Source organism: Myotis yumanensis, unplaced genomic scaffold, assembly GCF_028538775.1.
Source record: "Myotis yumanensis isolate MYYU_CA2020_CCGP unplaced genomic scaffold, mMyoYum1.0.hap1 SCAF_1, whole genome shotgun sequence".
NCBI classification, from domain to species: Eukaryota; Metazoa; Chordata; class Mammalia; order Chiroptera; family Vespertilionidae; genus Myotis; species Myotis yumanensis.
In genome coordinates, this window is record NW_027223752.1 from 215,773,738 (window position 1) to 215,801,063 (window position 27,326).

The 27,326-nt window shown below is 36.8% G+C and overlaps 1 protein-coding gene across 1 annotated transcript in view; it reads right to left on the reverse strand.

The window, feature by feature from the left end:
- N4BP2 (NEDD4 binding protein 2) overlaps positions 1-26,351 on the reverse strand; it is a 101,676-nt gene extending 75,325 nt beyond the window's left edge. Inside the window, exons 1-6 of the mRNA XM_070397712.1 lie at positions 26,146-26,351; positions 24,681-24,774; positions 13,998-14,335; positions 8,745-9,879; positions 6,676-6,800; positions 1,738-1,826 (exon numbers count right to left, since the gene is read on the reverse strand). Coding sequence (XP_070253813.1) covers positions 1,738-1,826; positions 6,676-6,800; positions 8,745-9,879; positions 13,998-14,223 — 1,575 coding nt within the window. The 5' untranslated portion in view covers positions 14,224-14,335; positions 24,681-24,774; positions 26,146-26,351. The remainder of the gene's footprint in view (positions 1-1,737; positions 1,827-6,675; positions 6,801-8,744; positions 9,880-13,997; positions 14,336-24,680; positions 24,775-26,145) is intronic.
- Between the last annotated feature and the right edge of the window lie 975 nt (positions 26,352-27,326).

Here is a 27,326-nt window from a genome sequence, read left to right on the forward strand (position 1 = left end):
TGCAAGCTCCTCCCCAGCCTGGGCCCTGGTTGGGGCGCTTGCAGGAGTCAACCAATCGATGTGTTTCTCTCACATCAATATTTCTCTCTGTCTTTCCCTCTTTCTTCCACTCTCTCTAAAAATCAATGGAAATATATCCTCAGGTGAGGATTAAAAAAAAAAAAGTTTGCCCTAGCCCAGTGGTCGGCAAACTGCGGCTCGAGAGCCACATGCGGCTCTTTGGCCCCTTGAGTGTGGCTCTTCCACAAAAAACTGACTTCTGCGCATGGGTCACGAAGTTTCAATCGCACTGTACGTGTGCGCCCGCACATGGTATTTTGTGGAAGAGCCACACTCAAGGGGCCAAAGAGCCGCATGTGGCTCGCAAGCCGCAGTTTGCCAATCACTGCCCTAGCCGGTTTGACTCAGTGAATAGAGCATCAGCCTGTGGACTGAAGGGTCCCGGGTTCAAATCCCAGTCAGGTCACATGCCCGGGTTGTGGGCTTAATCCCCAATGTGGGGCGTGCAGGAGGCAGCCTATCAATGATTCTCTCTCACCATTGATGTTTCTATTTCTCTCTCCCACTCCTTCTCCCTTCCCCTCTGAAATCAATAAAAACATGTAAAAAGAAAAAAAGTTTAGAAAGATAAGAAAAAAAAAGAATATGCACTAGAGACTGTACATGGCCTGCAAAACCTAAAATGTTTACTATCTGGAGTTTTGTAAGTTTCCCAACCCATGGCATACTGATAAAAAGTGTGTTTAACGATATAACAGAGGTAAGCCAGGGTGCCATGAAAGCAGAAAGATTACCAACTCAGCTTTTTAGTAAGTTAATGAATGCTAACTTCCTGAAAAAAGTGACATCAAAGCTGGGCAAAAAGGAATCTGGCAAATTTGGAGAACTGAAAAGGAGTTTACAAAACTCTGAATTTCTCAGAATAGCAAAATTTCAAAAGAAATTTGGGGAATAACAAAGGACGGCCAAATTTTAATTCTGCCAAATAAGAGCAATAAGAAAAAATAGTTAGCCTGCAGACTGAAGGGTCCCGGGTTTAATTCTGGTCAAGGGCATGTACCTCTGTTGCAGGCTCCTGACCCTGCCTGAGGGCATGGGGGTGGCAACCTATAGATGTCTCTCCCTCTCCCTTCCACTCCAAAAACAAAAAACAAAAAAACAAAAAAAGTCAATGGAAAAAATATCCTCAAGTGAGGATTAAAAATACACACACACACACACACACACACACATTTATACCACTACTTTTTCATAAAAGTCATCAAAAAATAAACAGCCCTAGCTGGTTTGGCTCAGTGAATAGAGCACCAACCGGTGGAATGAAGGGTCCTGGGTTCGATTCCAGTCAAGGGCATGTACCACATGTGCAGGCTTGATCACTGGCCCTGGTCGGGGTGTGTGCGGGAGGCAACCAATAGATGTGTATCTCTCAAATTAATGCTTCTCTCTCTGTCCCTCCCCCTCCCTTCCACTCTAAAATTCAATGGAAAAATATCCTCATTAACAACAACAAAAATACAATCTTTGAATTTAAAAATTGAATCTCAGAAGTTGAAAATTGAAAAAATTTAGCTTTATGAAAAAAACTATTCTGTTTTCCTCATTTTGCTTAAGACCAGAGAAACCTCAGTTACAGACAGTCCATGGACTGCTTTGTTTAAGATTCACTTATGTAATTAACATCCTCAATAATTTGAAACCCACTATTATAAACTTATGACAATATAAGGTACAAACCAAAGCAACATATGGCTTCATTTCCCATGCCTGTAGGTTTGTATTATCTATTATTATAGGAGATATCTTCTTTTCAAATGCTTCTTTTGCTGGAAAACACAAATAAACAGAAAATCATTTTTAATAACAATATTAAGTATGAACTTGGTATTTTAAAAATCTGATCTTGCTTTCATAATTTGAAAGTCACAGATATGTGCTAATTTTACTCACAACTCTACTTCTAAATATCACTTTTGAGTGCATAAAAAATTAAAATACAGGTAAACATTGAATAATAAACACTAAAGTTATAATCAGAGAAAATTATTAAATAAAAACTGTATCGCCCTAACCTAGCCGTGGGCAAACTATGGCCCGCGGGCCAGATCCGGCCCGTTTGAAATGAATAAAACTAAAAAAAAAAAAAAAAAAAGACCGTACCCTTTTATGTGATGATGTTTACTTTGAATTTATATTAGTTCACACAAACACTCCATCCATGCTTTTGTTCCGGCCCTCCGGTCCAGTTTAAGAACCCATTGTGGCCCTCGAGTCAAAAAGTTTGCCCACCCCTGCCCTAACTGGTTTGACTCAGTGGATAAAGCGTTGGCCTGTGGACTAAAGGGTCCCAGGTTCGATTCCGGTCAAGGGCATGTGCCTTGGTTGTGGGCACATCCCCAGTAGGGGGTGTGCAGGAGGCAGCTGATCGGTTTCTCTCTCATCAATGTTTCTAACATGTTTCTAACTCTCAACCCCTCTCCCTTCCTCTCTGTAAAAAATCAATAAAATATATTTTTTAAAAAACTATATGATCTAAGTTTTACATGTGTGTCACATGTATTAGCAGCATAAATTTTTAAAAAGCTATCATTAAAAATACACTAAAAGCAACAAGGTATCCTGGATAAGATTCTCAAACAAAAAGACTTTTGTACAAAAACTAAAATCCAAATAAAGTATGGATTTTATTTAATAGTAATATACCTGTGATATGATCTATCTATATAAAAGCCTAATATGCAAAATTGTTCCCTTGGGAGTTCAACTGGGAGACCAGGAGTTTGATCACTTGCTATGATGTGTGCTGACCACCAGGGGGCGGCACGGAATGAAGGAAGGCCCCGGCCAGCAGCCGGAAGGCACCAATCGGCCTGATCACCCGCTAGGCCTAGGGACCCTACCCATGCATGAATTTCGTGCACAGGGCCTCTAGTGACATATAATAAAAAATAGATATTTGGTCTTCATCCTGTTTCTGGCAAGGATCTCCCAAAACTGCTGGAATTTCCTAAGTGATTAAACCTTAAAGATGTTTCTTATGTTAATAAAGTGACTTTTGAAAAGCACCTAAGGACGGGGACTGGTTTTCAGTGGAGCTAATTGGTGCTTAGAAGGTTGGAACTTACAGCCGTGGGGTTGGAGAGAGAAGATGAAGATTGAGTTCAACCACCTGTGGCCAATGATTTACTCAATCATGCCTATGTAATGGAGCCTCCATAAAAACACAAAAGGACTGTTTGTAGAACTTCCAGGTTGGTGAACACCTAAGGGCACTGGGAGAGTGGTGAGTCTGGACTCAACTGCATAGACATTCCATGCCTTCTCCCCATACCTTGCCCAGTGGATCTCTTCACCTGGCTATTCCTGAGTTATATCCTTTTTTAATAAACTGATAAACCTGTAAGCACACAGGTTTTCCTGAGTTCTGTAAGACACTCATGCAAATTAATCAAACCTAAGGAGGGGGATCACTGGGACTTCCAATTTGTAGTCCATGAGTCAGAAGCACAGGTAACAACCCGAGCTTTCAACTGGCATTTAAAGTGAAGGGCAGTCTTGTGAGACTGAGCCTTTTACGTGTGGAATGTGAGTCTATCTCTGGGTAAATAGTGTCAGAATTGAGGTGAATTCTTGGACACCCTGGTGAGTCCAACAATTGCTTATTTGTGTAGGAAAGCCTACACACACACACACACACACACACACACACACACACACACATGCACGCACTCGTTGGAAGTGAGTTCAGAAACCCTTTTCAGTACCACTGTTAATTTCTTAGTCTTGAGAAAGGTACCATGGTTATATAAGATGTTAACGTTAGGAGAAAATGGGTGAATGGTATGCATATAGAAACTCTATACTGCCTTTGCAACCTTTCCATAAATCTAAAATTATTCCAAAACAAAGTTTTAAAACAAAAAATAGAAACAAACACTCACAATCTAAAATGTAAAGCTTTGAAATAAAGTAAACATTATCATACACTGTTGTATAAGCGATTTTCTTATAAAACTACCTTTTTTCCCAAGAAATTACACGACTCAGGGAATTAATAATGAACCATAATAAATAAGCCTTATAAGGAAATTATTTGCAAAGTTTTAAAAGTTCTGTATACTTTCTTACAACTCAATAATGAAAAGACAAATAATCCAATTTAAAAATGCAAAAGACTTGAACAGACAGCTCTTCAAAGCAGATAAACAAATGGCCAATAAACACATCATCAGCCAATGGGGAAATGCAAATCAAAACCACAATGACATACCCCTTCACAGCCACCAGGATAGCTACAATCAAAAAGACAGATAATAATGTGTTGGTGATGATGTGGGAAATTTGGAACTACTACTCACAAACTACTACAGGGGAATGTAAAATTGTGCAGTTACTTTGGAAAACAGCTTGGCAGTTCCTAAAAATGTTAGACATACACATGTAAGTTTACAGCAACGTTATTCATAATAGCCAAAAGATAGAAACAACCCAAATGTTCAACTGACAAGTAAATAAATAAAATGTACCATATCTATACAATGGAATATTATTCAGCCATAAGAAGGAATGAATCTTGAAAACATTATACTAGACCTCATAGTGTGCTCAGTGGTTAGAACGTCAGCCTGCACACTGAAGAGTTGTGGGTTCCATTCCCTGGCAAGGATAGCTACCTGGATTGTAGACTGGATCCCCAGTCCGGTTGGGACTTGTGCAGGAGGCAAACAATCAATGTGTCTCTCTCACATGAATGTTTCTCTCTCTCACTTTCTCTCTTCCTCTCACTCTCTCTTATCCCCTTCCCTTCTACTCTAAAATGGAAAAAATATCCTCCAGTTAGGATTAACAACAAATTGTGCTAACTGAAAGAAGCCAGACACACAAGACCACATATCATATGATTCCATTTATATGAAATATCCTGAATAAGCAAATCTATAGAAACAGAGAGTAGATTGATGGTTGCCTAGGCTGTGAGAGGTTGAAAAGAAATGAGGAGTGGCTACCAAAGGGTACAGGATCTTCTTAAAGTGATAAAAATGTTCTAAAATTGATTGTGGTGAGTGCTGTATAACTCTGACTACACTAAACACCATGTGAATTATATCTCAATAAAGTTATTTAAAAAGAGTTCTGCCTATTACTTTAAGCATTTTTCATTCTCATCTAACCTTTACAACAATCCTGGATATTTACCAGTGAAGACACAGGTGGGACTTAAAGAGCATAGATAACTTCCACAATATCGCACAACTAGTAACTGCCAAATCCAAGACTGCTCTTCACCACATCATACTGTTTCCTTTACTTCTAGTTATGTTGGTATTTCATATTCTTAAGTTCTCACTTTAATCAAGTGTGGAGCAAAAGGAGGTTTACAGTTGTTTGTATGGAAAATAATACAATATTAATAATAATACAAAAATAAACTGTGTTCTGTGTACTCACAACTGTAAACCTATTTTTGCCCAACCCTGTATTTAGTTCAAGAAGTACAGAAAAGCCAAAACCGGTTTGGCTCAGTGGATGGAGCGTCGGCCTGCAGACTGGAGGGTCCCAGGTTCGATTCCGGTCAAGGGCATGTGCCTGGGTTGCGGGCACATCCCCAGTGGGAGATGTGCAGGAGGCAGCTGATCGATGTTTCTCTCTCGTCGATGTTTCTAACTCTCTCTCTCCCTTCCTCTCTGTAAAAAATCAATAAAATATATTAAAAAAAAAAAAAAAAAAGAAGTACAGAAAAATTTAACATCTGAAGATAGTAAACTCAAGTATCTCCTTCATAGTGCATTTATCATAAAAGAAAATTTAAGTAAAATATTGTCTATATCTATTTTTTTAATCCTTGCTCAAGGATATATTTACTGATTTCAGAAAGGAAAGGAAAAAGAGAAACATCAATGTGAGAGAGAAACATCTATCGGTTGCCTCCCATACGCACCCCAACCAGGGATCGAACCCACAACCTAGGTGTGTGCCCCAATCGGGAATCGAACCCACAACTTTTCTGGTGTATTGGACAACACTCCAACCAACCAAGTCACCCGACAGGGCTGTTTATATTATTTAATATGAATTTCCTATATGAAATTTAAACTATCATGTAACTAACCATTTCATGATAAACCATCTTCAGTGAATCGATAGTTGCACTGCAATAAGAAAGAAATGAAAGTTTTACCTATGATCTCCCTGCAGTTTCAGTTTGAGGATAGCTATTTTTACTCTTACACTATCCTCCATAAAAATTAACCCAACCCAGGGAAGACTGGTTATTAACAATGCAAATTCCATTTTAGGAAACAGGAACCAGAGCATAGCAGACAACTGTAACCATCTTGAGCTATTCTGAGACTCAAGTAGAAAATCTGACTGACTTCTGACAAGATTCCCATTGAATAAATGAAACAAACATGCCATGCAATGTTCTACGCATTTTACAAAAATTAACTCATTTAATCTTCATAACAGTTTTGAAATAAGACCACCTCTTTTTACCTCTTGTGTAACACAAAAATAGTGAGTTATAACTACACATATTTGTTATATATATGTTATAAATTAAAGTTATAAACTAAAGTTAAACAACTTTTTAAAAGTTGGATGTCTCTCAAAATACAAATACTTAAGAGAATTTTTTCTGCTCTTAACATTCTGGATTCTGATGTCTATTCTTACCACGGTTCTGGTTCCATTCATGTGCTTCTCCTAAGTACTTTACATCAAACTGGTACTGTCCATTTATGTAAAAATAATCATCAGTACTAAGAATGACTCCACTCGGATTATCCTCTTGCAAAGTCCTGTAAATGATAAATGGATCTTCATTAATTTTTCTTCTAAATTATCTCTATAAATTTAGTGTGCCAAGAACATCTAAAAATATAACATTAATAGATAACTAATTTAATCTGTTAAATTATACAAAGCTAAAATAATTTGGGAGGGGTTTCTGACATCTCTATTCCCAGATTTTGGAATTTATCTTCTACATAATTGAAATACATGCAAAAACTAAACAAAGAAAATCCACTGGAAGTATTACTATTCTCTCCTTTAAAATATGTGTAAGTACAGTATATGTAAAGCTAAAATGTCTTTTGAATTTAATTTTGATTAGCATCTACTAAGTGCCAGGCACTGTTGTAAGCACTGAGCATATATCAGTGAACAAAAAAGATAAAAACTCTTGCATTCATGGAACTTACATGCTAGTGATTGCTCACTTGGTCTCCCCACCTTCTGAGACTGTACATTTATCCTTTTATCTCTTAAGTTTTCCCTTCTCTAATACTTCTTTCCCTTTAAACATGCATAAATTTCAGCTATCTTTAAAATTTTTCACCACACTTTAAGAACCACGTTCAACTATTAACCAACTTCTTTCCTTTCCTTCACTGCTTTATCATCAATGCTTCCTTAACCCTTTTGTCCTCTACCTTCACAGTGAAACAAAATTGTTTTTAAGATAGCCATTCATGAGCTTCTTTCCAATGAATCCAAAAGCCTTTTTTACCTCTCTCCTTGGGTTTGCACACTAATTTAACACTGTACACTATTCTGAGAAAACTCAGCTTCTATGTCCCCGTTATTACTCTCAACTCATTCAAAAAAACATTAGGCCTTGGCCACACAACTCAGTTGGTTAGGGCATCATCCCAAGGTTGCTGTTCAATCCGCAGTTTAGGGAATATACAACCATCAACCAATGAATGCATAAATAAATGGAACAACAAATCAACATTTCTCTCTCTCTCTAAAAATCAATAAAAACTTTTTTAAAAGGCAAAAGAATATTAATAAGTTCCTACTTTGTGAAAAGTGCTTCTTTCTCTCTCCATTTTCTAACTGCAGCTGCCTTTTGCTCCAAGGCCCCTGAAATCTAACCTGTATCATAGTTCTATTACCATTTTTTAAAAATCTTCATGGAAGACAAAAAACAAAACAAAACAAAAAGAATAAAAAAGAAAAACAGATAAAATCTTCATGGAAGAATATGTTTTTATTGATTTCGGAGAGAGAGGAAGGGAGAAAGAAAAAGTGAGAGAAACAGGTATGAGCAAGAAACACTGATAGGGTGCCTCCTGCACACGCCCTGACAAGGAATCGAACCCATAATCTGGGTATGTGCCCTGAGCAGGAATCGAACCTTTTTGGTGTATGGGGACGACACTCCAACTGAGCCAACCCGGCCAGGGTAGTTCCATTACCTTTTAAGTTACCATCTTTCATCCCAATCTCTTTCATAAAATGTAACATCAAAACTGACTTCAATATCCTTAATATTGGGTTAAAATGTATTATTGTTGCCATTAAATCAATGACTCATCCTATACTCTCTTCCTTCAAATCACACATTTCTGAAAGCATTACTTAACAAAATGCTACAATCCCAAATTTCCAATTACCAGCAGAATTCTTGTACTTAAGATTTCCTTGAGTTCAAAATCAATTATGGCTCTTTAACTCTCTAATCAAAGATGAACTCATCCTTCTCCCACTCAAATTAGTTTTCTTTCACATAAAGCTATCTCTGTTGATTTCACAAACTCACAATCTTGGAATTACCTTTTTTTTCTATGCTGGTGAAACAGTGGAATTAGCCACAAAGTCAGAAAAAATCAGAAGAAAGGAAACATTTTAGGGGTTACAAAACATTTCTATTAAGCAAAAGCACATATTCATACTCAATTACAAATCTTCAGGTTCATGCACTATAATTCTTAAAATTCAATTAAACCTCATACCTTGCCAAAAAAGATTTTCCTGATCCCGGAAGTCCTCTGAGAAGAACAAGAACTAGTCCAACATAAGACGTCTTCTTTCTTACAACCTGAGAAACTGGAGTTTCTTGCACCTGATAAGCACTTGTTCCCTCTTTATGTCTCCATATCGTTGTTGAGGAAGGGTGAGAAATAACTGGGGATGGAAACGTATAGTTGACAGGTCTCCAGTGTGCAGCTGTCGTAACAACAGGAGCTACAAAGCCGTGGTTTCCTTGAAAGAGGTCAAAAGCAGGAATCATTGGATTCCATATTGGTGGAGGTGGAGGAGGCAGCAACAGAGGAATAGGGGCAAGCACTGGACAGTAATTCACATCCTTCCCCTTCGGTGGCAATTCATTATGCTTGTGTGGCTTGAAATTGAATTCTTCTGAAGGTACAAACATATCAGGGATAGAAGTAGATTTCTGATTCCCACCTTTACCTAGTAAACCAAGCCCTGGATTTTGCACAGTACTGTTTGAAGGAGCCTCAGGTTCATTGGCATCCAAATCTACAGGGGCTTGAGAGAACTGAGTCTCAGCACACTCAGATTCTAAAAGATCATTCTCTTTTTGATTGAGACTGCTACAACCCACCGCAGTGTCATCTGCTACATTTAAAGAACTATTGAGAAGAGAATCTTCCAATGTGTCATCCTTTATAAAACTTCCAGGCTCATTTGAAACTGACTGTGAAGTTAAGGGGTTTGAACTTAAAGTAGAGGCAGAAGTCTCTAAATTTTCATTGTTCAAATCCATATTTTGTGTAGAAAGAATGGAAGTCATACCACTTGAATCTGAATTTATGAACGCACTCGGGTCACTAAAACTATTAACATCTTGCAAAGGCAAAAATGAGCCTACTTGGTCATCAGGAGAAGAGTTCAATTTCTCAAAAGCATTCTGTATTAAGGAATCCAAGTCTTCAGTTAACTGCATGTCCAAGAATGAATCCATTTTTGAATCTTCACTCTCTTCTTCCGGCGCACACTTTTCCATTATTTCATTTACTGCTGCACTTACTCGGTTCTCAGAAGCAATGATGCTTTTTGAAGATGATTCTTCTATCTTGGTATCAGTGGCAGATAATTCTAATAGACAATCCATGGCATTATCAACTGCACAACAATAAGAACAATAACAATAAAATATATACATATATGTACTGAAGATATTAAAATAGAATGATTAAAACTTCCATATAATTAATTATACTGACTTTTGCATTGAATGGAATATAAAGAAAGATGGAGATATGCAATGTTGTTACTTACAAACACTAACAAATTAGGCTAATAAACTGCCATCAAGTAGATATTCTCTGATGAATTTACTGAGTAAATGTAAAAAGATCTGTAATTGTATGTACTAGGATTATTTCTAAAAATCCTAAAACCAGTTGATCTACTCAAAAATACTTACCTACTGCATGACCTTTTAAATAATAAGTAGTAAGTATTTAAAGTACTCTTCTAGTAAATCTAATTTGAATATGTGATCCATACTATTTCACTTAATAAAAAAATATGTAAGAGCAGGCACTACCTACATATCAGACATACTTTGTACAAAGATGAGTAAGACATTGTTTTACTACACTTAAAGGAATTTTGCAGATTAAGAAAAACAAATTGCCAGTTGTAAAGACAGTCACTGGGATATGAAGTACAGCATAGGGAATACAGTCAATCATATTATAATAATTATGTATGATGCCAGATGGGTACTAGACTTATTGGGGTGATCACCTTGTAACATATGTAAATGTCTAATTGCTATGCTGTACACCTGAAATTAATATAACATTGTATGTTAACTGGACATTGTATGTCAACTGTAAGTGAAAAATAATTTAACAAAAAATGTAAGGATTTTTTAGTCTAATGGAGGCAATTAAAGATAATTATATTGCCCTGACTGGTTTAGCTCAGTGGATGGAGCATCGGCCTGCAGACTGGAGGGTCCCGGGTTCGATTCCAGTCAAGGGCATGGACCTTGGTTGCGGGCACATCCCCAGTGGGGAGTGTGCAGGAGGCAGCTGAATCGATGTTTCTCTCTCATCGATGTTTCTAACTCTCTATCCCTCTCCCTTCCTCTCTCTAAAAAATCAATAAAATATATTTTTTTTAAAAAAGAACTAATGTACCTACACATCTGCATCTTTAAAAAATAAAGATAATTATATTAGAAGACAATTACATTACAGATTAAATAATGCACACTTTGAATAATACATAAATGCCATAGCAGCCTTATGGGAGGATAAGAAAAGATATCACATAAGGAGTTATGTGAACTAGGACTTGAAGAATAAAAAGAAACTTGTCAGATACAAAAGGGAAAGGCAAAGCCAGTCCTGAAAACATAAAGCATATTTAAGATATTAAGAGAAGTTAGTGGGCACACAATAGTATAGTGGATAAGAGAAGGAGATAAAACTGGAAAAGGAGCTCAGGTGTCCTGTATGTCATAGTAAGAAATATCAGTTTTATTTCTAAGGGAACTGGAAGGAAAATGACCTATCATAGCATTTGTGCTAGAAGTTTTATATTTATCACCTCACTGAATCCTCAAATAAAACTATGAGGTATAGTATTCTTAGCAAATAGATAAAAGAAAATGAAGTTCAAAAAGTACATTAACTTGGCCCAAGTCACACAGACAATAAGTGAGAGACTCATGACTGGTAAATCTGACTCCAATGATGAGCTCTTTCTGATATAACACAAACAGGGAGCCATTAGAATTAAGCATTTGAAATTTGAGATTTTATCTTTTGTTCTTTTAAGGAAGATAAATATGGAAACAACCCAGCATGGTAGGTAACAGCTCTCGTCTGGAGTCAAAACACCAGCATTTAAATCCCTACTTGCTGCCTATGACACTGAATATGTTGCTTAACTTCCCTGAGCCTGATTTTCTCATTTGCGACATGGGGATAATAAAAGTACCTACCTCATAGGGTTGCTGTGAGGATTAAATGAGATAATCCATGAAAAATTGCTGTGCACAAGGACTGGCACCTAGTAAGCACCCAATTAATGTTCCCTTAAGAAGAAAAACAAAGACGGATTGGAGGGGACAAGCCTCACAGAGACCAGTTAGGAGATTACAACAATACTACTACCAAAGCTAGAGCCCTAGACAAAGAAAAAAGAAGTTTAAAAAATGAAAGAAAATACAAGCAGTATTTCTATGAAAGAAAATATACGTGATAGAAAAACCACAAAAGAAAAGATGAACAAAAAAAAGTAATGTGTATAAAAGGAAAAGCAGTATTAAATAAAAGGTCAAGATACAGATCACACAAATGAAAAGTTCCTCACACAGACTGTTGAAAAAAATTAAAACAATGGTAAAGAAACAAAAACACATAAACAATTCACACAAGAATTGATGAACAATTTATATACAAAATGTCCAACATTCCTCTTTACTTAAAAAAATAAAAACAGAAAAAACACTAATTGAGAAAAGTAATTTTATTCCTATTAAAATAATACTACGCAATTCTGAAAAGGCTATGGTGAAATCAATATAATTATACAGTGCTTGTGATATTACAAACTGGCACACCTCCTTGGTAGGCAATGTAGCAGTGTTTCCAAGAGTTGAAAACTGTTCTTACCCATGACATAGAAATAAAACTCTGGGACTAAGAAAAAAGCCAAAAGAAAGAAAAAGCAATTTGTACCAAGATGGTCTCTGAAATATTAATTATTCATGAAAAACTTAAATATAATTAAATAACTTAAAGCACAACAACTCAGTGGACTATTAGAAAGCTGATCAAAATAAATTTAGATTCCAGCAACACTGAAAAAAATGCTTATGTTAGTTTAAATTTAAAAAGCATAATATACAATTTCATCAGTGCTACTATTTAAACTATTCAAAATATCAGTATTTATGAACAAAGTGTAGAAAAGATCCTAGAAAAGAGAAATATGTTTTTGTTAGGATTGAGGGTAATATATTTTTCTTCTAATTCCTCATTGCTATGTTAGTTTATGTGCAACAAATAAATCTTAAAGACATCAAAATCAGGAAATAAATATTAAAGTCACTCTTACAAAATTCTACACACCATGATTTCTGGGCATCATGTGGACTGCTGAAAACTGGTTTTCTGCATATATATCATAACAGGATAGATATGCTCACATCACAGACCATGTAATGAATAAAAATGGAAGTTTATCACGCATTACCAAAACTTCCCAAATATAGAATAATGTTCTTCTACTAAGCATGGTCAATTGCAATACTAAAAATCAACATGTAATGTACTCATCCAGTCAACTTGGAGACTTTCCCCTCTGAAGCAAACATACTTTCAAATAATTTATTACAAGTCATTAATAACTTACTATACTAAAGGTTTTACCAACACACACACACACACACACATACACACACACACACACCTTGATCCTGACCAAATAAGTAATATGAGGGGCATACTATTATTTTTCTCGTTAACAGATAAGAAAACTGAGACCCATAGAGATTTAGTGGCAGAGCTGGAAATCCAACCCAGGTTTCTTGATTCCAAAGCCAGATTTGAAACTACACTACTCTACTAGCTCAACCCTTATCAGTTCTCATTTTCATAATTATAGTTACCTTTTCACTCAATAAATATTTACTGAGGTCCTACCATGATCATTTGCTATTTTAGGGGCTGAGGATATAACAGTAAACAAAACAGTTTTTAAAATCTGTCTTTATGGAGCTTACATTCTAGGACAGTGATTCTCAATTGGGATGATTCTGACACGTAGGGAACAATGACAATATATGGAGGCATTTTTAATTGTCACAACTGGGGATGGGGGAGGAGGTGTTACTGGCATCTAGTGGGTACAGGCCAGGGATGCTGCTGAATTATCCTACAATGCAAAGAAAGCCACTCACAGGATAGAATTATCCAGTCCAAAATTTCAATAGTGCCAACCTGGTCTAGCAGGGAGGTAAAAAAGTAAATAAACATAGACTATGATATCTATACATACATCTTACATCAAGAACTGTACATTTCTTGAAAGCAGAAACTATGCTTTATTCTTCACATCCCTCAGTATACCAAACTTAGAACCTTTCACCCAGTAGATGCTCAATAAGTGATAAACAAAATAAAAATAAGGCAGTCATTTTTTTATATTACTACGGTCATTGCATAGTACATGAAGTCTTCTTATAGGATACAAAGGGTTCAAACTAAACTTTTTCTCACCTTTGAAATCACATTCAGAAAGCATCAAATACACTACATCAGGATCCAGTTCAGAAAACATCTCTGAGATATTGATGAAGAGTTCTTCCTGATCAACTTTTGTTTCACACATGGTAGGAAGAGTAGTTGGCTCCTCATGACTAGCAACACTGGATACGACAACTTCCTTAAAGTTTGCAGTCTTCCGAAAAGGATTTCCCCCAAGATTTTTCCTTCTCCTTGGCATTCTGACTTCCAAAACTAAAATATTCCCTTTATTATGTAAGATGTTTAATATTTAAGTCATACCTCAAAGAAAACAGGGTTAAATATCTTGCACAATCCAGCAGTAATAGGACCTAAAATAGAAAGCAAGTAGAAACACTCAGACTATATAGTTATATTTCCATTTCTAATATTGGAATAACATCTTATTTAACTCTAAGAAAGTACTATCATCTCTGGGAGCAAAGCCAAAAAGCAGTCAAACAATTTCTCCCTCTCCAAAATATTCAAGTTTTCCCAGGATTGAACATGTTAAAAATTAAGATCTTAACAAATATAACATTTTCAGAACAGTGAATACACTGTTTTAATGTCATTATTTCTATTAAGAAAAACCATAAAACAATACTGAACACCCACATTTGGAGGTCTACTAGGATCACAAACTTAACATATCCAAAACTAAGCTATTGATCATCTCCTTCAAACCTGCTCTTCCCAGACTTTCCCATCTCAATGCAACTCTATCCTTCCAACTGCTCAGGTCAAAAATCCTGGAATAGCTCTTGACTCCGCTCATCCCACATCCAATCAATAAGCCAATTTTGTTAGTACAATCCTTAAAACGTATCCAGAATATGATCATTCCTCACCATCTCCACTGCTACCACAGTCTCTTGCCTAGATTACTGTAACAGTCTCATCAGTCTTCCTGCTTCCACCCTTGCAGCACAGCAATCAAGAGTGACTTGATTAAACTGTAGGGTAGGATCATGCCTCTCTTCTGCTAAACTATCCACTAGCTTCCTATCTCCATCAGGGTAAAAGCCAGAGCCCTTAAAATGACCTATATCCCAGACACTTGTTACTTCAATGATGTCATCCCTAATCCTTTTTTCACCGCTCATGTCACTCCGGCCACACTTCCCCTTCTTCAAACACACTAGCCATGCTCCCACCTGGGAGCCTTTACATCTTGGTTCCTCTATCTGAATTACTATTCTCACATGTAGTATCTCTTCACTGCCTTCCTATCATTAATTAAATGTTACCTTCTCAGGAAGTCAGTCCCCTAACACCACTTAATCCTTCTTCCCTATAAGACTTAATTATCTTCTAACATAGTATATTATTTTATTTATTTTACTTATTTATTGTATTTACTACCCATATTCCAGTAAAGTGTAAGCTCTGTAAGGACACGGACTCATATATCTAGAGAAGTCCAGGCAGTCTACTTGCTTTCTCTGCCTAATAAACATTTCAAACTTAATATATCTAAAACTAAATGTCTGATATTATCCCGAAAATCCGCTCTAACCATTTAGTTGGCTACCATCACCTATACTCTTGGTCTCTTAAATGGTCACCCTGCTTCCAACCCTTGACTCCTATTGTTTATTTTCAACTTACCAAGAGAATGATCTTCATACAACATAAATCAGAATGAATCAGGGTCTGCTCTAAATCTTCAAGTGGTTCTCCATGTCACTCAGAGTAAAAACTAACATTTTTTACAATGGCCTACCTCCCTGCTGGCCTTACATATACTCTTCCCCAAAGTATTTGCATTGCTTTCTTACTCCTTCAAATCTTTGTTCAAGTGTCACATTCAGTAATTTCTTCTTGATTATCCAATTTAAAATCATAGTCCAGCCTGGCCAGTGTGATTCAGTGGTTGAGTATCGACCTACCTAGGAACCAGGTGGTCATGGTTCAATTCCCGGTCAGGGCACATGTCTGGGTTGCAAGCTCGATCCCCAGTAAGGGGCATGCAGAAGGCAGCCCATCAATGATTCTCTCTCATCACTGCTGCTTCTATGCCTCTCTCCCTCTCCCTCTCCCTTCCTCTCTGTGATATCAATAATAAATAAATAAAATAAAATCATAGCCCAGCTAGAGTGGCTCAGTTGCTTGAGTGTTATCCTGTGTCAGTTCGATTTGCAGTCAGGGCACATACTTGGGTTGCAGGTTCAAACCCCATTTGGGGCACATATGGAAAGTAACTAATGGATGCTTCTCTCACATTAATGTTTCTCTCTCTCTCAATCTCTCTCTCTCTCTCACTCTCTCTTAGCATGTTCTCAAGTGAAGATTAAAAAATAATAATAAAGATAAAATAATGCCTCACACTCTCTTAACACTTTCTAAAATACAACAAATTTTAGCTTTTAATTAAATGTATTGTGTCATAGCTCTCACCATTTTCCAGAACTGCACTGTTATTATGGCAGCCACCAGCAACATGTGCCTACTTAAATTAAAATTACATTTTTTATATATTAATACCAGATAGAGTAGAATTTTAAGGAAAGAAAATTACCACAGAAGTACATTAAAAATGTACATTAAAAAATATGTCCACCAAAAAGATATAGCAACCCTAAATGTGTATGCACCAAACGAAGCCACTAAAGAAGTGAAGCAAAAACTGACAGAATTGAAAAAAATAGACAAATTCACGATTATAGTTAAGAGACTCCAATACACCTTTCTCAACAATTTATAGAATAACTAGACAGAAGATCTGTAAGGATATAGAATTCAATAATACCCTTACAATGATCTAATCAACATTTACAGAACACACCACTCAATAACAGGAGAACATACATTCTTTTCAAGTGCCCAAAGAACATATAATATATAGACCATATGTTAGACCAGTGGTCAGCAAACCGCGGCTCGCGAGCCACATGCGGCTCTTTGGCCCCTTGAGTGTGGCTCTTCCACAAAATACCACGAGCGGGCAACAACATACAAACCTGACTTACCCAAACTTTCCAAGGCGATGCAAGGCCATTGTTCACATTAGTGTTTGTCAGTCATTGTCATGATTTAATTTCATGGATATTGTAAGGTAAATTGTAAGGAATTTAATTTTATCAATAAATAATATCGTTATTAAATATGATATCAAGTTTTATTCAACGTACCTATAGTTTAACTAAGACTTAAAACTTTAAATAAAGTTTATTAAGTTAATTTTAGGGAACGTTGTGGAGTGAAAGAAGATGTAGTGTCGAGGATTCAGAAAGGTATGTTGAGATGGTTTGGACATATAGAGAGGATGAACGAAAAGAGATACATGAAACCAGTATGTATACAAGACGAGTGTGGATGGGAGAGTTGGGAGGGGTCGACCTCAGCGAACGTACCTCAATCAGGTTGAGGACGTTTTCAGCAAAGGCTAGCTTAGGAGTACCCTAATTAAGTTAATAACAATGTACCTACCCATATAGTTTAAGTTTAAAAAATTTGGCTCTCAAAAGAAATTTCAATCGTTGTACTGTTGATATTTGGCTCTGTTGACTAAAGAGTTTGCCGACCACTGTGTTAGACTATTAAAAAAAAACTCAATGCCCTAACTGGTTTGGCTCAGTGGATAGAGCATCGGCCTGCGGACTGAAGGGTCCCAGGTTCGATTCTGGTCAAGGGCATGTACCTTGGTTGCTGGCACATCCCCAGCAGGGGGCGTGCAGGAGGCAGCTGATCAATGTTTCTAACTCTCTATCCCTCTCCCTTCCTCTCTGTGAAAAATCAATAAAATATATTTTAAAAATAAATTTAAAAAAAACTCAAAAAATTTAAGAGAACTGAAATGCAAAGTATGTTCTCTGACCACAACAAAATCAAATTAGAAATAACAGAAGGTAACAAGAAAATCTCTGAACACTTGGAACCTAAGCAATATACTAAATAATCCATAAGTCAAATAGGAAGTCACAAGGATAATTTTAAAATATAATGAAATAAATGGAAATAAAAATACATCATATCAAAATCTGTAGACACAGCTAAAACAACGACAGAAATTTACAGCACTGAATGCATACATTAGAAAAGAGGAAAAGTCTCAAATCAATAATCAACCCCCACCCCCAAGAACCTAGAAAAAGAACAAAATAAACCCAAATCCAGTAGAAGAAAGGGAATAATAAAGCTAAAAGCAGAAATAAATGAAATTGAAAACAAAAGTAAAAAAAAAAGATCAATGAAATAAATTGATGGTTCTTTGAAAACAGTAAAATTGACAAATCTCTAGGCAAAACTGAAAAAGAAAAAAAAGAGTAACAACACAAATTACGAATATCAGGAATAAAACAAGAGATATTACTACAGACCCTACAGACATCTAAGGAATCCTTTACAGAAACTAAATCATAAAAATTTTAAAAAACTAATAAGGGCCCTGGCCGGTTTGGCTCAGTGGATAGAGCGTCGGCCTGTGAACTGAAGGGTCCCATGTTCGATTCTGGTCAAGGGCACATGGCTGGGCTGTAGGCTCGATCCCCAGTGGGGGGCGTGCAGGAGGCAGCCAATCAATGATTCTTTCTCATCACTGATGTTTCTCTCTTTCTCTCCTGTCTCCCTTCCTCTCTGAAATCAATAAAAATATATTTTAAAAAAAGAAATTTAACTAGGTAACTTATCATTTAAAAACAAAACTAACAAGGGAATACTATGAACAACTGTACACACAAAAGTTTGACAACATGTATGAATGGATTCATTTCTCAAAATCACACAAAATACCACAACTTACCCAACAATCATTCATATATATATATATATATATATATATATATATGCCTAAGCGACAGGCCAACCGGCCTACCGACCAGTAGCTATGACATGTCCTGACCACCAGGGGGCAGCCACTCAACGCAGGAGTGGAAACCACAGGCATGGTAACATGGAACAGACTGATGAATCTCAGAGGGAAGGGGGGAGGGGGAAGGGTAGGAAGAGATTAACCAAAGATTTTATATGCATACTAGAGGCCTGGTGCACGAATCTGTGCACCGGGCCTCTAGTAAATAAATAAAAGCCCTATGACTTTTAATGCAATTTAATTCACAATTTTAAAACTCCCAAAATAAAAGTCCTAGGCTCAAATGGCTTCAATGGAGAATTCTACCAAAGATTTTTAAGGAAAATTAACACTAACTCTATAAAATCCTTCCAGAAATAAAGAGGAACTACAGATGTAAAAATCCTTAAAAATATATTAGCAAATATAAATCAGCAATATGTAAACAAAAAATTTTTCCAGGGATTTTTTGCAATTTATTCAGGGATGCAAGGTTGGTTCACTATTTTTTAAAATCAATGTAACCCATCATATCAATAGCCTAAGAAGAAAAATCACAATCATATCAATCAAGGAAGAAAAAAACATAACCAAAAAAATGTTATCTATCCAAATTTGTGAGATACAACTAAAGTCATGCATAGATGAAGATGCATACAAATGCATATATCAGAAAAGAAGACAGGCTGAAACATGAACGATCTAAGCATCCAATCTAACCATTCAGGGGAGAAAAAACAAAACACAGTAAATCAGACCCAAAGAAACTGGAAAGAAGGAAAAACTACAGAACAAATAGAAAACAAATATGTATAAAAAGAATCAATATAGACAAGAGATGGTTCTTTGAAATTAAAAAAAACTATTTTAAAAACTAGTATTAATGATAAATCCCTGGCAAGAGTGATCAAAAAAAAGAAAGTGCAAATAACCAATATCTGAAATGAAGAAAAGGATATATCACTATCAAGTCCACAGCTATATTATAAAAAACTAGAGGCCTAGTGCACGAATTCGTGCATGGGTGGGATCCAGCCATCCCGCCCCAATGAAGGCCGATCGGGTTGGGCCAGCGAGGGAGGCCGTAGGAGGTTGGTGGGGGCCCGATCGGGGCCTCAATCAGGCCGGTTGGCTGACGAAGTGCGTGTCATAGCGAATGATTGTTCCTGTCATTCTGGTCACTTGGCTTTTATATATATAGATAAGAGGATATCATAATTTATGCCAATAAATTTTAAACTTTAAACTAAGTGTATGTATTATATTTTTGAAATACAAATCATACCATATCTGATAAAGGAAACAAGATCTGATAATTCTGTATCTAATTAAGAAATGGAATCTGTAACTTCAAACCTTCCCACAAAGAAAATTCTAGGTCAATAACTTCATCAGTCAATTCCACTAATTAACCAATCTCATACAAACTTTTCCAGAGAATAGAAAAGGAGAAAACACTTTCCAACTCATTTTATGAGGCCCAGAATAACCCTGATACCAAAACCTTACAAGGACATTAAAAGAAAAAAATATTACAGGCCTATTTCATCCATGAAAACAGATGCAAAAATTCCTAAACAAAATAGTAGTGATACATAAATTATATGAGTGATATATAAAATATAAAACTTACATTAATTATTTATAAAATATATCACAATTAATCAGAATTTATTAAAGAATATATGTTTAGTATTTGTAAATCAATCCCTAACATTAACAAAACAAAGAAAAATCACATAATCAGTTCAACATACACAGAAAAACTGCTTGAAAAAGTCAGCAACCATTCAAGACAAAAAAAATTCTGCACAAACTAAAAATAGAAGGGAAATAAAAAAGGTATTTACAAAAAAGAAAGAAAACCCACACACATTGTATTTAACTGTGAAATGCTGAAAGCTTTCCCTCTGCAATCAGAAATGAGATAAGGATGACTGCCATTACCATTCCTATTCTACACTGCTACATTGTACCAGAAGTCATAGCCAACATATTAAGACTTGAAAAGATATAAAAATTGGAAAAGAAAAAGTACAACTATCATTATTCACAGACAATACGACTGCATGTATATACTACATCCAAAAGAAGCTACAGGTTACCGGTTAGATTACCCAAATAATTTAGCAAGGTTGCTGGACTACATTTCTCCATACCAGCAACAATAGAAAATAAAATTAAATCTAACAGCCAGACTTATCAGCAACATTTACACAGCTGGTAAATCCCTTCTCCGAAGCACATCCTAAGGACAATTATCTTCTGAGGCTCAGAATTTTCACATCATTCAACTTGGAAACTGGAGTAAGTGATCAAAAGCTTAGCTCGCCATGAACCAGGAGGTCATGGTTCGACTCCCGGTAAGGGCATATGGGCGGGGTTGCAGGCTCGAAGCCCAATGTGGGCATGCAGAAGGTAGCCGATCAATGATTCTCTCTAATCATTGATGTTTCTCTCTCTCTCTCTCCCTCTCCCTTCCTCTCTGAAATAAAAACATATTTTTTAAAAAAAAGTTTAGTTCCAGGATCTCTTTTCCAGACTTAACCCACTCCTTTAGTGAACTCACCCAACACCTCTTTTCTCTGACCCCACAACCACATAAAACTACCCACTGAACACCTCCACTTTGTGTATGTAATAGACATCTCACACCAGGTGTCTAAAAGTGTAATGAAACTCCACTGCAGACCTGCCCTAACTACAGTCCTTTCAATTTCAGCTAATAGCAATGTTCAGTTGCTAAGACTAAAAAACTAAGTCTTTTTTCTTTAACTTTATTGCTGAAAGTATTATAGATGACCCCTTCCCCACGCCCACCCCCATTGCCCTCACCTACCCCCTTCCCCTGCAGGCCTTCACCACCGACAGTCCGTGTCTAAGGATTATGCATATATGCATGAGTTCACTGGTTGATCTCTTCCTCCCACCCCCACCCTCCCCTGCCTTCCCTCTAGGGCAGTGGTTCTCAACCTTCCTAATGCCGCAACCCTTTAATACAGTTCCTCATGTTGTGGTGACCCTCAATTATGTTACAAATTGAACATAATTAAAGCATAGTGATTAATCACAAAAACAATATGTAATTATATATGTGTTTTCTGATGGTCTTAGGCGACCCCTGTGAAAGGGTCGTTCAACCCCCAAAGGGGTTGCGACCCACAGGTTGAGAACCGCTGCTCTAGGGTTTGACATTCTATTTTTGTTCATCAGTTTATGTTGTTCATTAGATTCCACATACGAGTGCAATCATGTAATACTTATCTTTCTCTCCAGGTCCATCCATGATGTTGCAAATGGTTCTTTTTTACAGCTGTGTAGTATTACATTATATAGATGTACCACTGTTTTTTAATCCATTCATCTGCTGATGGGCACTTAAGCTGTTTCCCAATCTTAGCTATGGTAATTTACGCTATGAACACAGGGGTGCATATATTCTTTCTGATGAGTGTTTCTGAATTCTTGGGATATAGTCCTAGAAGTGCAATAACTGGGTCAAATGGTAGTTCCATTTTTAATTTTTTTGAGGAAACTCCAAACTGTTTTCCACAGAGGCTGCACCAGTTTACATTCCCACCAGCAGTGTACAAGGGTCCCTTTTCTCCACACCCTCACCACACTTGTCTGTTGATTTAATGATTATATCCATTCTAACAAGTGTGAGGTGGTACCTCATTGTCATTTTGATTTGCATCTCTCGGATGATTAGTGACCTTGAGCATTTTTTTCATATGCCTTTTGGCCTTCTGTATGTCAACTTTGGAGAAGTGTCGATTTAGGTTCTTTGCCCATTTTTTAATTGGATTCTTTATCTTCCTTTTGTTGAGTTGTATTAGTTTCCTATAAATTTTGAAGGTTAACCCATTATCAGATGTATCATTGACAAATATGTTCTCCCGTTGTAGCTAAGTGTTTTTTGCCTCCTCTTTCCCTCATACTTCCTGCCTTATCATTCAGCAAATCTTGCCAGTTCTAAATTCAAAATATATTCAGGTCATACGGTAACTCTATGTTGAACCTTCTGAGGAACTGCCAGACTGTTTTTCAAAGAGGCTGCACCATTTTCAAGTTCCAACAATGAATGCAGGCTCCCATTTCTCTGTATCCTCACCAAACATGTTATTGTCCATCTTTTTTTATTATGGCCACCTTAATGCTATCCTTGTGGTTTTGACTTGTATTTCCCTAATAACTGTTGTTGACAATCATTACATGTGCTTACTGACATTTGAAGGAATGCCTATTTAGACCCTTTGCCCATTTTCAAATTTAAGGTTGACATCTATATAACTGAGCTGCAACAGTTATTTATACATTCTGGATACATCTCCCTTATCAAATAATTTCTTTCATCTGTGAGTTGTCGTTATACTTTCTTGATGGTGTTCTTTGAAGCACAAATAATTTTTATCTTGATGAATTTATCTATTTGTTTTCTTTTGTCACTTATACTCATACTGTCCTAAGAAATCTTTGCCTATCCCACCTGGCAGGCATAGCTCAATGGTTGATCATCGACCTATGAACCGGAAGGTCATGGTTCCATTCCGGGTCAGGGCACATGCCCACGTTTTGGGCTCCATTCCCAGTGTGAGGTGTGCAGGAGGCAGCCGATCAATGATTCTCTCTCATCATTGATGTTTCTCTCTCTCTCTCTCCCCTTCTCCTTTCCTCTCTGAAATCAGCAAAAATAATTTTTTTTTTTAAAAAGGAACTTTTGCCTAACCCCAGGGAAGGCAGGGGAGGGTGGGTGGGAAGTAATCAACCAAAGAACTTGTATACATATATAGCTGTATCTATTATATCTATATCTATTATAGTATATAGATATAGATATACATGTATAACCCATGGACACAGACAATAGGGTGGTGAAGGTCTGGGGCAGGGGGTGGGAGCAGGCTAGAAGGGGTAAATGGGGGGAAAAGAGGACATATGTAATACTTTCAACCATAATGATTTAATTGAAAATAAATAATTAAAAAGTAATAATTAAATATTTTAGATATTATCTAATTGGAGTTTTATAAAGTGCTACAAAACAAAGCAAGACACAAAACTATATGTAATTTATACAGACACCCAAATGGGATTGGATTAGACTGTAATATTAGACTAGAAAGAAAATATGTGGATAATGTAATTAAAAGTAACTATTTTTAACACACTATATTTTTATGTACTACTTTTATATTTTTTAAATAATCTATTATGTATACATTCTTTCATAATCAGGAAAAAACCAATCACTATTATCAATTAAAGCTGAATCTTGGACTTCCCTCTATACTACCTCCAGTTTAAGGTGGAATACAAATACAGATGTATATAAAAACCAGAAAGATGTGAAACACATTCTTAAGGGGGAAAAAGTTAGTTGCTGAGCAATATACAGCTTTTGGCCAAAGAATGGTAAGAAGGTGTATTTCTCTATTATTCTTCAACATTGTCTATAATCCTTCATTACTTACTGCTAGTATTAGTTTGCTTAGTTATTTTAGAGCCTCACAGTGTTGGTTTTACTGGCAAATTTTCATCTGTATGAGCATATTTCCCAAATTGGCCATGTTCCCTGAGGACATGGATTATGACATAAACTCCAATCTGACACTTAGCCCAAGTCCCAGGCACAAATACAGGTGCATAATAATATTTGTGAATGGCTAACAACATGTAAAATATGAAGGAGGAAGAAGGGGCATTTTAGTAACAGAAAAACTAAAACATATATTAAAACCAGGACCACAATGTAGTTCTGAAGGCTTTTTGGGTCAACATGTTTTATGCAACCAAAGCTCTTTGAGAAATTCTAGTAACAAAATCTGTTAAAAGCTTGAAAACCTATGTGTAAAGTCATACTCTATGACTTTAATAATACTTACTGTCTGTCTGGATGCTATCAATGTGCTCATTAAGGCCACAGTTGATATCTGCAAACTATACAGCTCTTCCTATTATCAAAATAATGTCTTCTTACTATAAAAAACATATATAAAAATTATAATACATAAATAAAGGTAAGTTTATGTCAAACTATAATCTTAAATGAAAAGAGGTCCACAAGTATATAATATTTATAATATAAATATATATGATATTCTAAAGCAAAAGCCACAAAAGTAAAGAAAAAGAAAAAAGACCAACCTCATTTGCCCTCAGTGGAGGTGACTATTACAGTCTGGAAATGATTATATAAGGGGGAAAAACTAAGCATTTATTCTGCCTTTTAAGTAAAATGTTACTTCAAGGTAACAAAATAGTCCTATTTAATGAGGGAAATCTCTCTATAAAAGAAGACTATGGCCTGGCTGGTGTGGCTTAGCAATTGTTGCATGGACCCAAGAACCAGAAATCGCTGGTCCGATTCTTGGTCAGGGCATACGCCCCAGTTGGTGGCTTGGCTCAATCCCCAGGAGAGGATGCGCAGGAGGCAGCCTATGGATAATGTTTCTCTCTCATCGATGTTTCTATCTCTCTATCCCTCTCCCTTCCTCTCTCTCTAAAAATTAATAAAAACATTTTTTTTAAAAAGACTAATTAAAAGGAACAATGAAATCCAAAACTGATTACCATTTTATAACCCATAACTAAAGAGCTGATCAAGAATCAACAGTTATTGCCCTAGCCGGTTTGGCTCAGTGGATAGAGTGTCAGCCTGTGGACCAAAGGGTCCCAGATTCGATTCCAGTCAAGGGCACATGCCTTGGTTGCAGGCTTCTCCCAGACCCAGGGCCCTAGTCAGGGCTCTCGCAGGAGGCAACCAATCGCAGGAGGCAACCAATCGATGATGTGTTTCTTTCACATCGATGTTTCTCTCTGTCTTTCCTTCTCTCTTCTACTCTCCTAAAAACCAATGGAAAAATGTCCTCAGGTGAGGATTAACAAACAAAAAAAAGAACAGTTAGCAATGAAATCTAAAGTTATTAAGTGAGAAAGAAAGTCAGTCAGTCATTAGGTGAAAGGTTGATAAGTGATGTAGCCGTTGCCAAAGTACCATGCCACAGATATTACTTATTTCACATCTCTTTGCCTTACACAGGTTCTGCCCTAAGTCGTTCTACCCATCCCATCCCACCCAAACCATATTTCTTCACTCTATTAATTTCCCTTCAGGAAAGTTTTCCATTATCCCAAAGTCTGACTTAGACACAGCTCCCACTATACCCTAGATATATATACCTTTACCTTAGCACCTTTGCATTTATTTGTTTAGACTACTAGCCTATAAGCATTAGCATCTCATAGATGTCTTATTTAGCAAACAGCTCAACAAGTATTTGTTATATGCCAGCACAAACCAAAAAGCCAATTTAGTTCTTTAAAATACTGGACTTATCATTTCAGTACCTGGAATACTCAGATCCACAGTACAGGGCATCTCTTTCCCACAAATAAAGTACCTAGGAAAATAAATTTATAATCAGAAGGCTGGTTTGTGGAGAGCGGCTACAGCACTTGGACAGGTTCAAGCCTCAGACTAATGAGGGCATGGTCCTGTCGTGGCAAAGCCACGTGCAGGTCCCAGCTTGGAGGGCAAAACCCTCCCAGCACAATCATAGCCAAAGGTTATGGTTGTAAGCTTGACCTTATGGTCCAAACCTGTGGAGTGATGTAGGCTGCGGGAGGTGCAGCAAGTGCTGCCAAAACAAAGCTTGAGTTCTCAGGTGCATGTAATTAAGCAGATTCGAAACTCCTGAGAACACTGTAAATATCTTGACCACGCCCTTGCTTTGCCTCGTGGGATCTGACTATACTAGTAAAATAAAAACTCGGCTTACAGGCTGTGAAACTGTCTTTCCAGCCGAGAACAGTATCCTACCTAGCCCCAGCTATATTCTATTGTCTGTTTTCTTTAATCCTTCACCACCCTGCCCACTCAGGTTCACCACTGACCATGCTGGACGCAGTTCACTGGGTTAAGAATTATAAAAGGGGTTGGGGGGCCGGGGGTCATAATGGAAATTTTTTATCTTCCCAGAACTCCTCCTTCTTCTTCCATCCCCACTAAGTGTCTATTTTCTGCTAAGAGACCCTAGGTCACATACATGGGCACATCACATGACCTAGGCTGAACTAAGCATAGTACTTCCTGCCTTCAGCTGTAGTAATTGGTCAAGGGATGGGCATGTGACCAAATCTATCTAGACTCTAGCCACTGACATGGGGCTACAAGTAACTAAGCCTGTGCTGCCAGAAACACTGTCTCACCATGTAAAGAAGCATATTAGCAGTAGGAGAAATGATGCCAGTATGCACAGACTGTAAGTATAGAAAATTTCATTGTGGGCAAGTTCCCACCTTATCAGTTATTGGCCATCTCTACCCATACAACTTCTGTTATACAGGGTGGGGCAAAAGTAGGTTTATAGTTGTTCATATGAAAGATAATACAATTGATAAATAATAAAACAATAATAAACTGTGTACTCACAACTGTAAATCTACTTTTACCCCACCCTGTACGGTTACTGAACCAGTAACTTTTTTCTCCATAGATTTCAAACTATATCTGTTCCTTGCAATCCAAC